This window comes from Panicum virgatum, chromosome 9N (assembly GCF_016808335.1).
Source record: "Panicum virgatum strain AP13 chromosome 9N, P.virgatum_v5, whole genome shotgun sequence".
Taxonomy (NCBI): domain Eukaryota; kingdom Viridiplantae; phylum Streptophyta; class Magnoliopsida; order Poales; family Poaceae; genus Panicum; species Panicum virgatum.
In genome coordinates, this window is record NC_053153.1 from 8,331,877 (window position 1) to 8,352,336 (window position 20,460).

Here is a 20,460-nt window from a genome sequence, read left to right on the forward strand (position 1 = left end):
TGAAGAACTGAAATAACAGGCAGTCCCAAATAACTAAATAAGCATCCAGGTTTGCACCCCTGAAGTTAACAACTCAACACAGACACGATGTTCAAATAACAGATGCAGTACCAGGAAAGTGTTACACACAAGGATCCCTTCAACCAGACAGCTCCACTAAAAACTAAACAACCAGGACTTACAACACAGGGGCACACAAAAGTCCAGTTTAAACTAAGATGCACATCATCTCTAGCCCCTCATTCACTCCTTGGAGGACTTGTTGATCAAGGACTTATGGATGTGCGGGATTACACCTCCACCTGCGATGGTGCCCTTGATGAGGGTGTCGAGCTCCTCATCTCCACGGATGGCCAGCTGAAGGTGGCGAGGGGTGATACGCTTAACCTTCAGATCCTTGCTAGCATTCCCAGCCAACTCCAGAACCTCAGCGGTCAAGTACTCCAGGATGGCAGCAGAGTAGACGGCTGCAGTGGCACCAACACGACCATTTGCCTGAGTCCTCTGCTTAAGTTGGCGGTGGATACGGCCAACAGGGAACTGAAAATGCCATCAACATTAAATATTAGCAAACTCATACCACAACTGTAGAAACAATAAACTCTGCATGTAAAGATAAACAGCATCAATCATTCAACCCCCAAATAAACCATGCCAAAGCTGATCACAAAGAATCAAACAACCCATATTGATACACCATACCACCAATGTTACATAGTCAACATGAATAGCAAACGTACATATGGTGGTTCAATCACCAAAGCAGAGTAAATATAGTGTATCCATCAGAAAAATCCATCATATCAACAAAAATTCTAGCCTATCCAAATTCATGTCCACCTCTCACACCTTTGCATCATCGCAAATGTATATCACAAATCCCTACAGCAGAACCTGTTAGAACCCACAGTAACTTAACGTGCTAATGCCCAAATTGAACGAACACAATCATGCGACCCCAGCCTACATAACACAGGCAGGCAGACTAACCTCTGCCCCAGATCTAAAATTTGGCCGAATAACAGAATCCCTAAAATTTTAAGCTACTCTGCTCACCGCCACGAAGCCCATAGCTCATCGGACCCGAACAAAGAATCTAACAAGGAAGACAGCACTCTGCTCACCGTACGAAATCTCAGACCTAACCAACGCGACCCAGGGCAAGAACACACAACTCTAAACGCGCGCATCCTCGGAGCAGTTCAAATCCAAACGCGCGAACTACAGCCGCGCGCGCTAACACGGCAGTTCAAATCCGACGTGCCCTAGCACACGCGGGACGGCGCGCCGAAGCAAGCGAGCGGAAAGCAGAGCACGCAAGGAAGAGAGGAAGCCGCGAGTCACCTGCAGGCCGGCGCGGGAGGAGCGGGAGACGGGGGCCTTCTTCCCCTTGTCCTTCTCCGCCGTCTTGGCCGCCGTCGTCTTCGCCGCGAGCAGCCCCTTGCCTCCCTTCCCGGCCATCTCCTCCGCTCCGAGCGAAACCGATGCCCTGCAGCGAACAGAACCAAATCCGACGGCGCCGGGGCCGAATCAGCGCGGATCAAGGGCCGAATCGAGCGGATCTCGCCGCCGATTCGGGAAATCGAGCGGCAAATCGAGGGGGAAGGGTTCGGATAAGACGAGCGGGTCGGGCGCGGGGCGAGCATACCTTTCGCGAGTTTTCGCTTCCCTCCGACTCCTCACTCCACGCGAACCGAAAGCGAGATTTTTTTATTTTTTTGGCTCCGCGTGGGGCTTGCACATGTGTGGGGGATCTTATGGATGAATCATTTGTATCTAGCCCCTTGGGGTCCGTGGATATTGTTAGCACTGCTTGTTTAGTGCAGCTCGGTTAGAAACCGGAGCTACGTGTGCGGTTTTAGAAAAGAACAGGGTGTTGTTTGGGAAAGCTCAGGTTGTGGGTGGGTCCGTGGGTTGGGTGGCTTCTTGGCGACGGCTGGGGACTCGGGCGGTTACTCCTGCGACGAAAATTTCGAAATGCCGCCCGATTGCCGTAGTGTGCCCGTAGCTGCCCGCGCGGGCCAGTTGCGGAAGGGCGGGAACCCGGAGGATTTCGCAAGGGCCTCTCCGGAAGATGGAGCTGTTTCTGTATGCCGGCATTTCGACTTTCGAGTGGGGGGGTGGATAGTTAGGCGAGCTCCAACGGAGCCCCCTAAAACGGCCCCCACCCTACGTAGGGGTGCCGGGGGGGGGCGAGCGCTCCAACAGCTCTTCCTACGGAGGGAAATCACATCTCCCCCTATACTCTAATCACATCATTTTTTTATGATATTAATCTCGTTTGAGTCCCGTAATATTATGATAATGTGTATTATGACAATACAAATACTGTATGATTTTTTTTTAAATTCAAAAACGATAAATAAATAGTTAGTTAATGAGTGATAGTATATAGGGGGAATAGATATGGGGAATGGTTGGAGAGAATGAGTTATAGGATGAGGAATTTTTTGGAGGAAGGTAGTAAAATATAGTAAATAATACGTTTGGGGGGAGTTGGATGGAGGAATGGTTGGAGATAGCCTTACGAAACTGCCCCTCAGGGTCGTTGACCTGTACCAGATGCAGTAACTGACCTGTACGAATAAATGAAAAAGAAAAATATTGGCATTTCTTGTTTGTGGCAAATAAGTTTTGAAACAGGACAGATTTGAAATAAGTTTGGCATTTACTTCCGTATCCTTCGTACGAAATCATAAATGGAATTTTATGATATGGTGACTGTGATGTTGTCCCGAGATGAAGGCACGGTCGCAAGGAGTAAAGTTTCCGAGGATGAACAAATGGGAACCCTGTTTCTTCATCTGCTTATGCTGCTGCAGCAGCTGCTTATGACTGAACCGCAGTTAGCAGAACGAACGTAAATGCCATTCAGAACAACCAACAGCTCTTATAACTGGTAAAGGCCGTGTTTAGATCCAAAATTCCAAAATACAAAATTATTATAAATCATCTGCATAATATATTAAATATAGTTGAAAAATAAATCGCATTTCAAAAATGGATTGTAAATCGCAAAACGAATCTAATAAATCTAATTAAAACATGATTAGACACTAAATTGCTACTATAAATCTACAATAAACATGTGTTAATGATAAATTAATTAAACTCATTAGATTTGTCTCGTAGTTTACAAACGAGATCTATAATTAGTTTCGTGATTAGTCTACATTTAATACTTCAAATGTTGAAAGATTCTCTTCCAAAAATCCAAAATGAACTAAACACACCCAAAGTTGCATTCATAGAGCAGTATTTGCAAAATGACAAACAAAACGGAGCTGCGATCTCACATCCAGCTGGTGGAAAGTCAAGCACCAAATCTGAGCCCCCCAGGTTCGCATTCAGATGTAACTGTAACAAATAGAATGAGAAGAAACAAACCAGTCGCAAATAACTAAATAAGCATCCAGGTTCGCACCACTTAAGTAAACGACTCAACACAGACACGATGTTCAAATAACAAAAGCAGCACCAGGAGAGCAATACACAGAAGGATCACTTCAACCAGACAGCTCCACTAAAACTACTTGACAAACCAGGACTTACAACACAAGGGCACACAAAAGTCCAGTTTAAACTAAGATGCACATCATCTCTAGCACCTCACTCACTCCTTGGAGGACTTGTTGATCAAGGACTTGTGGATGTGCGGGATGACGCCTCCACCTGCAATGGTGCCCTTGATGAGGGTGTCGAGCTCCTCATCTCCACGGATGGCGAGCTGGAGGTGGCGGGGGGTGATACGCTTAACCTTCAGATCCTTGCTAGCATTCCCAGCCAGCTCCAGAACCTCAGCGGTCAAGTACTCCAGGATGGCAGCGGAGTAGACAGCTGCAGTGGCACCAACACGACCATTTGCCTGAGTCCTCTGCTTAAGTTGGCGGTGGATACGACCAACAGGGAACTGGAAATGCATCATGCATCAAATAGTAAAAATAAGCAAAGTCTGAAAATGAATCAAACAGCATCAAACGTTCAAACCCTTGACCAAACCATGTCAAAGCCTAACACAAACCATCACAACTCAATTAGGTACACCTAACCACCAATGCTACATAGTGGAAAGAAATGGTTGGTCAGTAGCAGCATGTGAATAACAAGCAGAACAAACATGCACATGGTGGGTCAATCACCAAAACAATGCAGACATGCAGCATAGAGATGGAAATTTGGAGAAGTGAAGGGACGGTTCATGCAACATGATTTCATTTTTCATTTTGACAACCATTCCCTATTTATCTACAGAAAAGGTAAGACTGCTTGATATGGCAGTTTCCCAACAGAAAAACAACCGGAATATCAATCATATCAACACAAATTCTAGCCTACCCAAATTCATGTCAACCTCTTACACTTTGCGATCATCACAAATGTTTGTCACAGCTATACAGCAGACCTTTCTGAACTCACAGTTGCTTATAACATGCTAATGCGCAAATTGAACAAACATAATCATGTGCCCGCCGGTCTACATGACAAAGGCAGGCAGAGCAACCACTATTCCAGATCAAAACTTTGGCAGAACAACAGAAGCCCTATGATTTTTAAAACCTGGCTTTGACCAGACTACACGCGCGCAACCTTCGCAAAGCCACAACTCATCCAACCCACACGCGCGAATCTAAAAGGAAGACAGCACCTCTGCTAACCGTACGAAGCCTCAGACCTCACATGACCCGGGCGAGACACACAAATTCACACGCGCGCCCTAGCAGCAGGTTGAATAAACGTGCGACCTACAGCCGCGCGCGCTAACGCGGCAGTTCAAATCTGGGCGCGCCCTATCACCCGCGGCGCGACGAAGCAAGCGAGCGAAAAGCAGAGTACGCAAGGAAGAGGGGACGCCGCGAGTCACCTGCAGGCCGGCGCGGGAGGAGCGGGAGACGGGGGCCTTCTTCCCCTTGTCCTTCTCCGCCGTCTTGGCCGCCGTCGTCTTCGCCGCGAGCAGCCCCTTGCCTCCCTTCCCGGCCATCTCCTCTGCTCCGAGGGAAACTGTGACCCTGCAGCGAACAGGACCAAATCGAACAGCGCAGGGGCCGATCAGCGCAGATCGGGGCGCGAATCGGGCGGATCTCGCTGGCGATTCGGGAAATCGAGGGGGAGGGTTCGGGCGCCGCCGAAGCCCTTACCTTTCGCTTCCACCCGACTACCTCACGCGACGCGAAGGAAATGCGAGATTTTTTTCCCCCGGCTCCGCTGGGGCACTGCCGCTTGGGTGTCGGGGGTTCTTATAGAGAAACATTGTAACTAGCCCCTCGAGATACGCAGATATTTTCAGCACGGTTTATTTTGTTCGGTTCGATTCGGAACCGTAGCTACGTGTGCGATTTGAGAAAAGAACAAGGCGTTATTTGTAAAGATCGAAAAGCTCAGATCGTGGGCAGGACTCGCGTGGTTACTCCTGCGACAGCGACGAAGATTTCGAAATGCCGCCCGAGTGCCCGCGCCCCGCGGGCCTGGAAGGGCGGGAACCAGGAGGATTTCGCGAGGACCTCGCGGGAAGATGGAGCTGTAGCCTGTAGGCGGGGATTTCCTGGGTGTTTTGGGCAGTTACCAAACTACCCCTCAGGGGTGGCGAACAAGGACTGGAGGAAGACCTGTACGTTTAACCGAAAAGGAAAAAATATTGGCACATGTTTGATGCAAATAATATTGAAATTTGAAATTTGAAATGGCATTTTACTTCCGTATCCAACGTACAGCAACATAGCAAATGTGAAATCATAAATGAAATTTTATGTGGCTCATACATCCCTATGCCTATCACGACTCTCAACCAGACCGTTCTGAACATCAGATGTGCAAAAAAAAATCTGGGTGCTCTCTAAATCAACAATTCCCTATATCAACAATAGTTTCTACTAGCTTCAGTTTGGAACAATAGGTTTTGGAACAACTCTGTTTTATCATTCCGTATTCTTTCTAGTTTCTACTAGCTTCAGTTTTCTACAGAATTGATGGTCAGAAATTGATTAGACTATCCACACATTGTTACCTTTTCTCCAGAGGAATGCAGAAATTTAGTGAGCTCATGAACTTCCTCCAGAGTCCAGAGGTTGGATCAACCAGACATCGTATCCACCATCTAAGATGTCGATAACTTTTTTTTTAGAGAACGCGCCTGGACGCGTGTTTCATTAAGATGTCGATAACTTAGCTGACCACTTATCTGCTTGTGTCACAAAACAAAATTATGACCAGAGATAATGTAGGTAAAAGAAAACATTTAGAAGAAAAAGTTGTCTGTTCTGCTCTGAGGAAGAAACTCATCAACATCTCTTTTTCACCTGTGTGGTAGCTTCTCAAATTTGGTGCAACATCTCTGAAGTAGTTGGCTCTAGTTGTGGTTTTGACTTTGTTTCCATTGATCAATTCTGGCTTAGCAATAAAAGAAATGCTACTATTAACATTATTCCTTCTGCTGCCCTGTGGGGGCTCTGGAAGCTAAGAAATTCCCTCTGTTTTCAGAATGGCAGATGGAAAGATGTTCAGAGTGTGTTGCATACCATAGCGAGCTTGGCGCACAACTGGAAAATCCTCTGTCCGGAAGGGAAGTTGCCAGAGCTCGAGCTAATGATAGAAAAGTTGAAACACTTGGCAAAACAACTTGGAAGATTAGCAGTACAGCCGGCGATGTGCAAAAAGAGCTGGTGACCTTCCTGATGACCTACAACGGCAACTGTGCGCAGGCTCCACTCACCTTGCAAGCCTGTTGGGGGGGAGATCAGCAACAGGATGTTGGAAGCCTGAAAACTCGTTGAAGCTGCTGCAGTTCTGGCGTCTTTTGGGTCGGTTTTCTGCTGAAAAGGGGAATGCCCCTGGCATTTTCTGTATGCCGCTTCTGAGTGACCCCTGCGAGGGCGCCAGAACTTGAGAAACTTAAAATCTGAGAACCTTGTGCTGTGACTGCTTTAAACGGTCCTGCTTTCTAAGTATGGCTGGGTTGTCTTCCACCCTATGACTCTAAAACTTATCTGCTTGTATGTTTGATATCCTGCCTTCTTGGCTATGAATCGGATCGACAAGCTGACCACTTATATGCTTGTAAGTTACAACCAGTGCCATTGACAGTCCTGCGGCAAGCTCAGGCACGTCAATCTGACGAGGCTGATTTATTGGTCAATGTCAACATAATGGCAGCTCGAAATCCTCAAATTGTATCAGGCCTTGGCAAACTCCTTTCTCTCCTGCCTTCATCATGTGGCATGAGGTATTATTGTTCATAAAATTGGGAGCAGGGAATTTTAACTGCTAGCTTTCTAGAGCACTAGAGGGCCATCTCCCTGAATCTGCCACTATAACAACTGCAAAGCACTTTCATATTTCACCACTTCTCCAATCCGGGCTCTAGCATGTTTTATGTACCTCCAAAAAAATAAGACTTGACATGCCCTTCTCTGGTGCATTGTTAAGGGCATTTGTACTCAATTGTGTCATCTCCCAAAATTTACTGATCATCCAGTGTGCACGTCCAAATGGCACCATGTCTGAATGAGCGGCCAATGCTGACAACAGCATATTCACCTGCGATAATTGAGAAGGATTACAGTACGTCAGATATTCACTGCAACAACATCCTTCAACTTAAAGCCATTCAAACGCAATTATCATGCAGGCTTTTATTGAGGAATCACATGAGTGCACAAAAATGCTACTACGCTACTCTGCTAATGAGGTTGATATCCTAATGTGCGTCCGCGCACCCGCTAAGTTAATCTGTGCCATATTGTGGAGAAGAGAGATGTCCATGGCCAGTGGCAGCATTTGTCATATATGAAAGTTTGTGGAAAGTGAACGGGAAACAAGAACTTTGACTTTAAGGACAATGCAATGTCCGAATAAGTTTCAATGAACACTTCTTTATGTGCTTGCATGCTAAGGACACTATTCAACAGCCCATAACTTCCCTTGGTATTATAGTTTCTCATTCCTAATTTCCAGATTGCTATAGGAGTCCAGGAACAGTATTGCCACTGAAATGCAGTTGAATTATAATCTGGAAGACAGGTTACCATCATCCTTAAGTTCAGCTAAATAACATGGCAGGAAACATTGGTGTAATATTCAGTATATCGTGTGGACAGAAATAATGCCAGTGTTTTTTCACTAGAAAACAACAGGGCAAAGAATCACTACCTGCAACAAGTTAGATTATAAAATGTGATCGTAGTTGCCAGATCATTGCATTGCCGGAATGGCTTGGTTCTATGGTCAGTCATAATGATCACATCAGGTCAACAATCAATTCAAGTTCACATCATGAAACTGCAACAGACCAAAAACCCACAGGTACACATCACGTTAGTTGCAAATTTTGCTACCACAAGTGGAAGGGCTATGAATTCATCTAGATGTACAAGCCTAGAGAGTTTCTCTTCTGGTCCAAGTACAGCGAAGCCAAGATTTGAAGTCTTGAAAACATTAAGGATCCAGAAATTTCACAAGACAACATGCAGATAACAAACTTTGAGATCTGTAGTGTCAGTAAACATTGTAGAAATTTCTTCCAAAATTTAAGAAGGAAAGTTGAAAGCAGAGTTATTAAACGACAATGCTAGCATTACACTATGGACATGTTCACTGCCATGTAGCTGTTGAATGATAAAACCTTTGAATCCCAGTACGAAATGAACATGTTGCCACACTTCATTCAGACAAGCAGAGATGACCAAAGTGGACTTCAAACTTACATGAAATAGTATAGCTAACAGAAGTTCATTTCTTCTCAATAAAAGTAGAGCATACTGCACCAAGTTTTCCACATCAACTCCTGGGTAAAAGCAAAAGTAATAAACCCTGTTCAGTTCAACATAAACTTTCTGTAAGGCATATTTCCAGTTCTACCCGTCAATAGGAAAAAGAAAACATTATTCAGTAAACTAAAAAAACTCTGACACTCATGCCCAAGTGGAAATAGAAGTAATAATTTTTCATGAAATGTACAATGTGTTATTCATTCCTTAGAAGAAAGAAGCTGCTTGCATTTTTGAACCATGTATTATAAGTGGTACTCTTACCTAACATCTGAAGCAACAGCATCAACATCCAAAATTACTAGCACCTGCTGATTTTCTCACTCCTTTTCTTTCCATGTTCTGCCTCACTTTGTCACTGTGGTCCCAATGACCTCCAGCCGCATATAAGTTCGAAAGCAAGACATATCCACCTTGTTCTGCCGGGTCAAGATGAAGAAGTTCTTTTGAAGCAATCTCTGCAACTTCAGCATTTTGACAAGCTAAACTCGCATTTAAAATGGAGCCCCATATTGACCGACTTGGCCTCATTGGCATCCTCCTAGCCAAAGCTAAAGCATCAGTCAGCCTACCTGATCGTGCAAGGAGATCAACCATACACCCAAAATGTTCTATTCCTGGTTCAATATTGTATCTTTGCTTCATAGCATTAAAAATCATGCATCCTTCATCCAGCAAGCCAGCATGACTACATGCACTGAGAACAGCAAGCAACGTGACACCATTAGGCACTACAACCTCAGCTTGCATCTTCCAAAATAGATCCAATGCTTCAGTTCCATGGCCGTTGAATGCAAGGCCAGAGATCATAGCTGTCCACAAGGTAACATCTTTGTCCAAAGCCTTCTCAAACACAGAATAAGCTCCCCTCACATTTCCACATTTGCAATACATGTCTACAAGAGCAGATGCCAAGAATGCATCCTGGAGCCCAAATCCTTTCACCACCCAACCGTGGATGCTCCTTCCATAATTCGACGATCCATTACTTGTGGATGCAGAGATCAAGGTAACAGCAGTCACTTTATCAGGAATTACTCGACTGGCAAGCATATCACTAAATAGTTCTATCATTGCACTGAAATCTTTGTGTCTCATGAATCCAGCCAGAAGCGCGTTCCAAGATATTAGATCTCTAGAAGGCGCCTCAAAGAAATATTTGCTGGCAAGGTCCAACTTGCCAGCATTCACAAACCCTGCAACCATTGTATTCCACGAAATGACATCCTTCTCGTCAGCTTCACCAAAGACTCTCATAGCTGCATCCATTTCCCCACATTTTGCATACATATCCAAAAGAGCATTCATCAGAATCAATCGCCAATCTCCTGGATCCATCCTCCGCATGACAACGCCATGAACAGACCTCCCGAGAAGTGCATTCTTCGGGCGCCCGCAGCAAGTGAGCAGAGCAACAGCTGTATACTGATCCACATCCATGGTCCTCGACGCCGTGTCACGGAAAAAACGCAGAGCCTTCTCGGTGCACCCTTGATTCACATACCCAGACAGCATGATGTTGCAGGACGCCGAGTCCGGCACTGGTGTTGAACAGAACATCAGCTCGGCCGTCTCCACATCGCCGGCGTCGAGGTACATCTTGATCAGCGAGTTCTGCAGGTACACGCGCGAGTGCAAGCCACTCGTAACGACATGGGCGTGCACCTGCCTCACCGCTGGCAGGCGCTCCACCGACCTCAGCAGCGCGAGGAAGGTCCGCTCGTCGGGGTGGACAGCCGACACGAGCATGGACCTGTAGAAAGCCGCCGCCCGGCGCGGCGAGGAGGGGGAGGAGGAGGAGCCGCGCGCCTCCGCCGCCGCGGAGAGCATGAGGTTGTAGATGTAGAGGTTGGGGCGGGGCGTGAAGTGGCGGAAGAGGAGCTCGGCCTCGCGCGCGAGGCGCGGGGAGGAGACGGCGGTGGCGAAGTGGAGCAGCCGGCTCATGGGGAACGTCTCGAAGGCGAGGCCGAGGCGGAGCAGGTGGGCGAGGATGGCCCGGAACGGCGCCGCCCCGCGGCAGCGCTCGAGGAGGACCAGCGCAGGGTGGCCCAGCCGCAGCGAGACGGTCGGGTCCCACGCGCGCCCCGCGGCGGCCATAGCGAGACGGGCACTCGCCCCTCGGGACGGGGGCGTCAGGGGGGTTCAAATCTCCGAGCGGTATCAGGCTACCGGGAGAGTTCGCTAGTTGTGGACGAACCGCTGTCTGCCCGCCGGCGCCGCCGCGGCCGGCCTAGTGGCTTGGCGGCGGAGCCGGCGAGGGACGGCTTTGACGACGAGGAGGCGGCGAAGTCGAGTGTGGTGGGCAGGCCGCCCAACTTGACATGGGCCCAACCAACTCATGGAAGGGCCTGAGTTTGTGGGCCCAGATACATTTTCGTTGATCCAGTGGAGGCCCAAGTGCATCCAGGCCAGATCAAGTAAATTCTGGGCCTCCTCTAAGAAATTCACTTGGTCCCGAATCGCTAAAGCAGTAAAGCAAGCTCTGGCTACTCTCCACTTCACAAAAGGCGGCAGCGCGCAAGCTGCGAATCGACCCCGGCTCCTTTCCCGTCGAACCGCGATCGTCCGGTGCCGAGCCAACCGCCACCCCTCCTCCACGGCTCCACGCTCGTATCTGCCGCCGGCCGCCCACACGCGATCGCGCCGGCATGTGCCCGGGAGGGGGAAAGGTCACGCACGCCGAACCCGCGCCGGGACAAAGGGGCACACGGATCTCCGGCTCGTGATCGGGACAGGACCGGCGGCCGTTGCGTGGCAGATCGGCAACGGTGAGCACCCCGCGTAGACAGATCCGCATCCCCCCCCCCCCCCCCCCCCCCCCCGCGCGTTGGTTGGGCGACAGGGAGGGGAGTGGGAGTGGCGCGCGTGCTCCGCACCGGTCGCTCTCTGTTCCCGTCTCTCCCAAGAGTCCTGGCCGTGGCCGACCAATCAACCGATCGCCGTGATGATACCTGATACGTGCGGAGATCGGATCGACAACCGTGGGTCAGGTCAGTTCAATTCGAGCCAGCCAGCTCGTTCCAGAAGCTGCGCCTGCTGTCCCTGTCCTGCAGGCGTGCAGGGCTTTCATGGTCTCGGCGGCAGGGCAGCACCGTCCGGGCGCTGTTCACCGATCGCTCGATCTATCGCGCACTCTGTGAGTGTGACTGTGCCAAACGATAGTGCGCCCAGCTCTGTGGAGCCACTGATCTGGCGATCCTGGCCCTCGATGCGTCACGTTGATGCGAATCCAAAAACGAAAGAAGAGAATGGGGGCAAATGCATTGGGCCGTTAGTATATTCTTCAAAGATCGATGGTGCAGGACATAGAGGATTACGTATGACCACATACAGCGTGGTCGGGATGCCAGTGTTTGTCAAGATCCAGAGGGAGGTAGGGAGTATCCACAATGTTTTCTTCCAAGGACGCATGTCTACGTGTGCAAGTGGGCGACACATAACGCTCGAGGATCGGAACCGTATCGTCGGACACGGGATTCCAGTGACTTTCGGTGATACGGCGCCGCGGCAGGCGTATCAGTTCGGTACACCGGTACGACGCGCATGCCTTGGCACCACACTGTTTTTCCCCCCTCGTGCAGATTCTCATTCTGAAGTACCAGAGCAAATCCGGCGAACCACCGCACCGTGGCTTTTAGCTTAAGCTACGGCGTGACCCGTGTGGTCCAGTTCGAAATGCGAAGTCAAGTAGTGGTCGTGGATCCTATCGGATCGAGAGAGCAGTGCTCTGAAGTCTGAACTCAGGACTCTGGGGTGAGGGAACAGCTTCAACAGTTCAACTGCTCCTGGTCTGATCTCAGCAGTCAGGAACTCAGGAACCCCAACGGAATGCATGCAGGAACTGCCCCGTGCCCGGGCTCGGACCAGTCACCAGACTCGCCACCCGGTCGCGCGCGCGCGGGCGCCTGACGGCATCACACGTCAGCGCCGCCCCGCAAACTGTCGGATCGAGGGCGAGCCGCAGCCGGCAAGGCCTGCCGACTAGGTAGATCACTGCGGACGCCAGTGTTCGGTTACCGTTGCCGCCGCACCATGTGAGCTGTGGCAGGCAGCTAGCGATCCATGACGCCAGGTCCCGGGTCAGGTCAGGCGCCGCCGCGCCGCCACGGGACGAATCGCCAGGCAGGTTGGGCCGGCGGCGAGGGCAGCTTCGACGCCGCTGGGCCCCGGCCGCACTGGCTCTTCGCCACCCCGGCTAACTGCCATGTACGTGGTCCACGACGGGAGATGGCCGTCCGGGGAAGTGGCAGTAGCCCATGCCGGGGGAGTAGTCATGGTCCGTTGATGGGCGCACGTGGGCGTGTCCCCTCTCGCGCCCGCCGGCCGGCCGGCCGGCCCGCGTGGGCGCCTCTTCACGTGCCCTCGCGCGTCGGCGGTCGGCCGCGCCGTACGCCGTCGTCGCCGCCGTCGGCCGCGACGCTTCCTTCCGAACCACCACCGATCGAGCTAGGCGCGGCGGGGCCGAATCCAAGTTCGATCCGCTCGTTTCGTCGGCGCATGCACGCGCGGCGTGGAAGCGCTCCGGACGGGCCCCGCGCGTCCGGAGCGTGGTGGCGCGCGCGTCGCGTCGCGTCGCGACGCGGCCCGCTGGCGCTTGCGCTGCGTTGCCTTGCACGCTCGCTCGGTGCTGCCAGGATGGGAGAGCGGGCGGGCGGGGCGCACGGTAGGGTCGCGCTGCGCTCCGAGGGGTTGTTCATGTGCCCGTGCTGGTTGGGAAAGGTGCACCCGCACGTACTGTGGTCCGGGCTCCCGAGTCGCCGCCGGTCGCCATCGCCGGCGCGCGGTCCCCCTCTGCAGGTTCAGTCCCTGGCCATGCCATGTGTGGTTCTCGCCGAGCCTGGTTGGATTCAGAGCCATTCAGGGCCGTGGAGTGGCAGGCAAGCGCATACAGAAGCTGCACAGGGCCCCGGATCTTACTTGATTTGCACCTAGTGGTTGCTAAGTGTATGACGGGAGTGGACTAGTGGAGCTTTTGCAAGTTCATTCAGTTTTTTTTTAAAAGAAAATATGCTGAGGATCAATTTGTTTGTGCTTGTTCGTTTCTTCTTTGGGTGGCATTTTGTTTATTTACTGTGTATGTAAATCATGCCTTTTATCTTCGGTTGATACCGAAATTCAAGGTAAACACCTTCCCTCTCGTGTGGACATGGAGTACCAATATGGCTTGAAAATCTTCCATCATATTGTCTGCTATCTTCCTTCTCTTTATTTCCTGTTTTTCATTCTTTACAAAAATTCCCGTCAAATTTCTTTGTTGACAAACGCTACACCGATTAAATGTGCATATATAATGAAAGTGATCGGGTGCTCTAGCCTAAGAGGGGGAGGGGGTGAATTAGGCACTAATAAAACTTAGACATATGGCTCCAACTAGTTTGCACAAAACTTAAACTAAAACATGCTTTCTAGATGTGCAACTAGGTTGTTCTAGTGTGAAACCCCTATCCCAAAAGAGTTTAGCAACCTATAGCCTTTCCTATCAAGAAACTATTCTATGAAAGTAAAGGCACACAAAATGCTAGTAAGAAATGCGGAAGCTTAAAGAGCGGGATAGGAGATAGCAAACTCTTGACGCGGGTGTTTATCCCGTGGTTCGGTTAGCCACAAAGGCACACCTACATCCACGTTGTTGTAGCACTCACTAAGAATATTGCTACTCAGCCACCAAGTCTCTTCCATGAACACAATCACGGTCACCTTGGCCCCAAGTTCCACTAAGGAGCTTCTCCACAAAGGATGGGGGTCTCCACGTCCCCCGCACAAAGTGTCGTCGCCGCTCCACACCAAGTCGAAGGGTCGATGACGTTGCCGGCGAGCTTCACGCTCCAAGGTGCCGGCGCACCAAGCTCTTGTTTTGGTTCGCTAATGAACCACAGCACAAAGGCTTTGAAGCCTTACAATCTCACTCACTAAGAGCTAATCCTTTACACAACACTCTCAAAGTGTGCTAAGGGCTAAGGATATGAACACTAAGCTCTTGGATGGCTTGGAGTGGTTCTTGGGTGTGTATGTGACTTCCTTGGACTCCAGCAAGCTTCAAATGGCCGGGGTGAGGCGTATATATAGGCCACCAAGTCTTGTAGCCGTTGCTCCAACGGTTAGTAGAAAATCTGCGTATCACCGGATGAACCGATGCCTCTGGCAGGGGTAGCGTCGGTTCATCCGATCACTCTAATACCCGAAGTAGCCGTTGAACTCCTGACAGCTGACACAGTGACCACCGGTTGAACCGATGCTTTCCCGTCGGTTAAACCGGTCACTCACAGCATCCTCCTCTTCTGCTGACGTCATTGCACCGATGGTATGCACCGATGCTTCACTGGTTCAATCGGTGCTGAAGACTTGGCTCTAGCGCGACTTGCATCGTCTCTGGAACATAGTACGCCCAATGCACCGATGCCCTTTTTTTTGAACCATCGGTTCATCCGGTGCCTATAAGCTGACTCGGCTTCGATTCCCTTCTGCACCAAAATACCGGGTAGCGGAACCCCCGTAGGGGTGGCCCTTCGGGCCTTGCTACGACTATCTTCTCTTTCTCTTTATCATCACTTGAACCTAAAAGCCTGAGAATGGTCATCTTAATAATCATATTAGTCCAAGTGTTGTGTTGTCATTCGATCACCAAAATCACTTCGAAATGGCATAAATGATGCCATGTTCATTTCATATAACTTGGGCATTAATACCAGTCTAGACAAAATGAAATGACATATAGATGGGTTATTACGTGTCCTTTGATCCTCAACCACCACGCGCGTCAAAGATTTTAACTTAGGAGCATGATGGTGCTCTAAAAACTACGAGGCACAATTCAGGAGAACAGCGGCGCCTGTACAGTGAGTGGGGAAGTTGAATACAAATACAGATGAACATTCACCATGAGAAAAACCATCACCTATGATTTGATCGACCTCGGTCTTTGCTTTGCACCATAAACAAACCTCGACACGGGGCATCGCCTCTAAGCATAATATGATTACTTGTCTCTTCCAAACCGCAAAGCGCACACCATTCTACTCCCCGGCCAGGTTTTTCCTCCAAAAGCTGGCCATTTGATTGGATTCTGCTTTTGTATAGGATCCGGGATCACTCACTGTAGCCGGATCGTCACCGAAGTGGCGCTTGCCTATGGCGCGGCGCAATGATGGCCGAAAGCGGCCGAGCCGGCAGCGAGTGGGCGTCGACGGTGACAGGAGATCTCTCGTCGCAACGGCGGCGCTGGCGCACCAACGCGCGCGCGCCATGCCGATCGGTGGTGTGCCGTACGCGCCGGTCTCTCGGGATGCCACGCGCGCTCGCGGGGTCGCCGCTGGCGCGAGCGATGTGGAGTCGCAGTTGCTTGGCGAGGTGCGCGCGACGGCGCGAGTGCGGCCGCGTGCTCTGGGCTTGCGCTATTGGCAGGCAGACAGGCAGGGCACGGCAGGTCGGCCATGCTTCTCTCTTGCATCCTTTTCCTCGGCTTTCATAGCTCGTGAGTCGTGTCGTTAGATCTAGTGGGGGTTCCGAATGAATTCCAATCGGTTTGGGGCCGTGTTTGGACTGAAGAGTACCGAAAATTCAGGCACATGAGGTTCAAAACCGCCCATCAGTTAGTACACCACGATCGGAATACGCTTAAGATAATCGAGCCCTTCGATCTTGCTCGTGTCGAAAGTCCGTCTGTTTGGAATGTCAACGGTACGGTATGTATCGATTGGGTTTTTCTTTTAAGCTCAGTGTCCTCTGAACCCGGCGACAGCGAACTGTTGGCGCGCGGATGCCTGTATTCCGTTGATCTCTCCACGCCAGTCACAAAACGAACAGTACTGCCGCCACCGTACAAGTTTTTTTTCCTACACTGGAGGAGCTTCAAGTCAACCAAGAGAGAATGAGAGGTAGACAGAATCAGAAAGAAAAACTACTCCTCGACCCTCCACTAGGCTGGAGTCGTACTCGCACGGGTACGATCCACATTCCTTCGCGGAAGAAGAAATCCAACAGGGCGGTACCGCCGGGCCCGTCGCCTGCCGCGCATGGGTTCCCTCCACCTCCTGCCCGCCCGCGACACCGGGGCGTGCCCCCCTGACGCCCCCTGCGCCGCGGCGCGCGGCGCGCGGCGCGGACAGGACACCCTGCAGCAGCTTGCCCAGTTGCCCGGGTCACCCGTCGTGGTGTAAAACCACGCCGTTTTTTTTTCCCAATCTGAAACGGCGCGCGCGTTTCCCTGTGCGCGCCTGCCGTGCCAAAAGGAGAGTGAAAGAATGAGCTGCAGCATGCCGAGCTGGCGTGCTGCTGCGCCGGTACGAGAAGCTTGCTGGCTTGGCCTGCCGGCCGCCGTGCAGGCTTCCCATGGCATTTTCTTGGATCGTGCTGACCCTGTGATCCATCATCTATCGGTGTGTACGGGTGTGGTGGCTAAGGTAGGGCAGGAATCGCGCGGGCACATGCGATGGACGGAGGCGTGTGGAGCGTATTTCTAGGCCATGCACTTAGGTAGATGCGAGCATTGTCCACTTGTCTAGGGCTAGCTAGCTATTAGGGCTCGCTCGAGGGCCATGCATGCAAGTAGATTAGTGGGGGTATTTGCGTGTGCCTCTAATCCCAACCACGCGGTTGCGCCTTGCAATGAAGAGGAAGAGGAAGATGATGGTGCCAATCATGCATCATGCCCATGATTGAGAGTTGGCTACTAGCTAGGAGTTGTGCGCGCGTCCTCTGGGTTCTAGTAGGGCCGTGCACCCAAACTGATCGATCGCCGGCCCGGCCGGCCGGCCGTCCCTCGTCCTGAACAACAGACGCTTCGCTTGCGTGGTCGGTCCCTGCAAGTACTCTGCTTGTTGGCTTGTTGCTGTACGCAGTGGTACCAGTCCCACTGCTGGTTCGTTGCTTTTCTGTTGCTATGTTGCACTCGTACCTCCTCAGCCGATCAGGTCATCATGCAACTCAATCAAGCGATGCTCGCGACCAAAAGTAACAGCTCGAACGGTTAAAAAGTACTATAACCGATTACTAAAACGACTCAGTCAATGATGATCGAGGTGATGGCATGATGACACAAGATCCCCCGAAGACAGGGGTGGAGAAAAAAAAAGAAGAAGAAAACTACGCGCATCGGGATCTGTTTAAAGCGTACTACGATACACAAGCATGCAGCTAGCTAGCTAGCGCTAGGCTCTAGGCCTGCGCGCCGCGGACTCGCACAGCGAGCGCAGGGCATGGATCGATCGATCGGGCCGGCACGCGCACGGAGGGCGGGCACGGAAGCTGCGGAGGGTTCCGGGGCGGTGGGGCGCAGCGGCCCGGGGCACATGGCCCTGGGTTTCAACGCGCCGGCGACACCCACTACACCCACCCACATGCCGGCTAGGCGCTCCCCCCGCTCTCTCTCTGCACCCCACCACCCGCACCCGCACCCGAGCGCACCGGCCGGGCGTTCTCGTACGCGCCGATGCCCGCCCGGCCGGGCGATCGCCGCCAATAATATACTCGCCGGCCGGCGTTTTCTTCGGCCGCTTTACTCACTGTGTATGTGTGTGTGGTCATGGCCGCTATTATTATGCTAGCCGGTGTCGAGACTTTTCCTGGAGGGCACCACCATTTCGGCCAGGACTCCTCGTGAATTTTGCGATCGATCGATGTCGCTGGCCTGCTGCTCCTGTATGGAGTATGCACTTGGTTTAACCTTACGTTGCCATTTTAATTTTTCTTTTTGTGAGCACCTGGCCATGTCCATCGCCGTCTGGAACAGGGTACAGGGGGTGATCTTTTTTAGGATGGCTAACAAAATGTTCTTTTTTTGGGGGGCAAGACCTGCGTTCAGAGCTGTCCAAGAAATTTGAATGTTTTGCTATATCTGAAAGGCTGAAATCCAGCCAGCAATTTCCTGACGAAGCGCTGCTGCTTGCTTGCCTCTTTGAGTAACCAAACCAGTGTTTGGTTGAGAGCACGAAATTTTTTTCACAAAAAGTCGAATGCATGTATGGAGTAATAAACGAAGTTTATTTGCGAAACCTTTTCACGGATGAGTGTAATTTTTCGAGACGAATCTAATGATGGTAATTAATCTATAATTTGCTATAGTGATGCTACGATAATCATCCTCTAATCATACGGTCAAAGGCCTCATTAGATTAGTGTCGCGAATTTACCAAGAGTCTTGCAGGTGGTTTTGTAATTAGATTTTATTTAATACTCTAAATTAGTGGTCAAAGATGCGCGAAATTTTTTAACCCAAACCAAACAAACACGGTCCATTCTGGCCGGGCTGCTGTGTCAGTACGCACAGTGCGTTTTCTTTTTCTCCCCTGCCTGCCTAGCGGCTTTTTAACTTTTTTAAAAGCCTTTCGTTAGCAGGGCATGGTGGGCTGGAGAATGATTGGGAGCCAAGAAATACCGCTAGCCCGGCCGGTTCCATTATGCTAATCCTCGGTCGATTAATAATTAACTAAACCATAATTAAACAATAATCATTCCGGAATATGGTCGCGTGGCGCTGGGGAATCCGTTCCGCGCCCACATGCACGCCGGCGTGGGGCCGACACCTGAGTTGACCTGCCCCCACCCCTCCCGCCACGCGGGCCCCACCGCCCCTGGAGGCCTGGGAATCCAACTACTACTCTCCCGTCCTCCTCCGGCTTCTCTTGCTGGCCGTGAAAGCCACTGTTCTTGTTTCACCCTCCAGCTGTCACCGTCTCTGTTCAGATAGGCATTTCTTTTTGGCAAACCCGTTTGTGCCGGCTGGGTTGCTTCATCTTTTGCCTTTTATCGGTTTTTTTTTCTTTTGCAGTGAAGTGGAGACAGTAGTGGCTTTTGTTTTCCACTGTCAAGATTATCATCAGGGTCTTGCAGTGACACCGACGGTTACGGCATGCTGAGCAGGAGCACCAAAGATAAGGATGGATCGTCGCAATTTTGACGGCAGCAATGATGGTGCTGAAAGAGGTTTCCAAGATGGTGTCAAATCGTAATGGCCGTGTTGACGGTATGGGAATCACACATCTAAAAAGTGGATGGCAGACAGCCGGAGAAACCAGGCAAGTTCAGTGATCGGGGTGATAAAATCCGATGGGCAATCCATGAGAGACAGCTAATTAGGACAGTGAAACCTTTTCAGGCTGGGTTTAGATGGAGGAAAAAGGGGATGCGAAAAGTCACATCGGACATTGTAGCATACTGTAGCATTTTTCGTTTGTTTGTGGTAATTGTTGTCCTACCATGACCTAACTAGGCTCAAAAGATTCGTCTCGTCGTGTACATCAAAACTATGCAATTAATTTTTTTATTTAACTATATTTAATGCTTCATGCATGCGTCATTTACTATATTTAATATTTCGATGTGATGGAAAGTTTGGAATTGAGGGGAGTTTTTTGGGAACTAAACACAGCCTCACTAGCTTAGACCCAACTACAAGTACAAAAAGTTCAGTAAATTTGTACCGAATTTCCTGTTTCGAAATTCAGGCACAAATGTCTTTTCGAAATTCAGGCACAAATGTCTTTCTGAGAGAGAGAGGGGAACGAGGTGGATTCTGTTGTGCGGTGGGACCTGACAGGTGGGGAGATCAGCATCCTCGTGGGGCCACAAGCCGGCTGGCCCACGAACTGAAGCCCGTGGGTTAGGCGGTGAAAGTCATCCGGTTTACCTACAGGGAAAAGGAAATCAAGGATGAGCTGGAGGCGCGATGACGTCAGGCTGCGCATCACGCACCGGGCACCGGCAA

The 20,460-nt window shown here is 50.7% G+C and overlaps 3 protein-coding genes across 12 annotated transcripts; all 3 read right to left on the reverse strand.

Moving 5' to 3' along the window:
* Nucleotides 1-1,798, reverse strand: LOC120690148 (probable histone H2A variant 3). The gene is made up of 3 exons (XM_039972673.1): nucleotides 1,649-1,798; nucleotides 1,345-1,489; nucleotides 1-540 (listed from the first exon to the last, which is right to left on the reverse strand). Exons 2-3 carry the CDS (start codon nucleotides 1,459-1,461, stop codon nucleotides 244-246), a joined length of 414 nt encoding a protein of 137 aa, XP_039828607.1. The 5' UTR covers nucleotides 1,462-1,489; nucleotides 1,649-1,798; the 3' UTR covers nucleotides 1-243.
* A 1,574-nt stretch (nucleotides 1,799-3,372) lies between these two features.
* Nucleotides 3,373-5,286, reverse strand: LOC120690151 (probable histone H2A variant 3). 2 transcript variants are annotated; one of them, XM_039972684.1, is made up of 3 exons: nucleotides 5,136-5,286; nucleotides 4,862-5,006; nucleotides 3,373-3,910 (listed from the first exon to the last, which is right to left on the reverse strand). In XM_039972684.1, exons 2-3 carry the CDS (start codon nucleotides 4,976-4,978, stop codon nucleotides 3,614-3,616), a joined length of 414 nt encoding a protein of 137 aa, XP_039828618.1. In that variant the 5' UTR covers nucleotides 4,979-5,006; nucleotides 5,136-5,286; the 3' UTR covers nucleotides 3,373-3,613. The 2 variants fall into 2 exon arrangements, with proteins under 2 accessions (XP_039828618.1, XP_039828619.1); XM_039972685.1 differs by having other exon boundaries at nucleotides 4,862-4,998; nucleotides 5,136-5,267.
* Nucleotides 5,199-11,054, reverse strand: LOC120690150 (pentatricopeptide repeat-containing protein At3g04750, mitochondrial-like). Of its 9 annotated transcripts, none has more exons than XM_039972682.1 (7): nucleotides 9,024-11,053; nucleotides 8,697-8,776; nucleotides 8,143-8,271; nucleotides 6,513-7,530; nucleotides 6,294-6,380; nucleotides 6,002-6,175; nucleotides 5,199-5,603 (listed from the first exon to the last, which is right to left on the reverse strand). In XM_039972682.1, exon 1 carries the CDS (start codon nucleotides 10,854-10,856, stop codon nucleotides 9,045-9,047), a length of 1,812 nt encoding a protein of 603 aa, XP_039828616.1. In that variant the 5' UTR covers nucleotides 10,857-11,053; the 3' UTR covers nucleotides 5,199-5,603; nucleotides 6,002-6,175; nucleotides 6,294-6,380; nucleotides 6,513-7,530; nucleotides 8,143-8,271; nucleotides 8,697-8,776; nucleotides 9,024-9,044. The 9 variants fall into 9 exon arrangements, with proteins under 9 accessions (XP_039828616.1, XP_039828617.1, XP_039828614.1 ...); XM_039972683.1 differs by having other exon boundaries at nucleotides 6,294-6,384; XM_039972680.1 differs by having other exon boundaries at nucleotides 5,201-5,603; nucleotides 6,002-6,380.
* Nucleotides 11,055-20,460: the final 9,406 nt, after the last annotated feature.

Bases quoted from the DNA above. Each gene is read 5' to 3' on its own strand.
- LOC120690148 (XM_039972673.1), bottom strand. From the start codon at position 1,461: ATGGCCGGGAAGGGAGGCAAGGGGCTGCTCGCGGCGAAGACGACGGCG. The intron at 541-1,344 runs GTGACTCGCGGC...TGGCATTTTCAG, and splicing joins CCTCCCGCGCCGGCCTGCAG to TTCCCTGTTGGCCGTATCCA.
- LOC120690151 (XM_039972684.1), bottom strand. From the start codon at position 4,978: ATGGCCGGGAAGGGAGGCAAGGGGCTGCTCGCGGCGAAGACGACGGCG. The intron at 3,911-4,861 runs GTGACTCGCGGC...ATGCATTTCCAG, and splicing joins CCTCCCGCGCCGGCCTGCAG to TTCCCTGTTGGTCGTATCCA.
- LOC120690150 (XM_039972682.1), bottom strand. From the start codon at position 10,856: ATGGCCGCCGCGGGGCGCGCGTGGGACCCGACCGTCTCGCTGCGGCTG.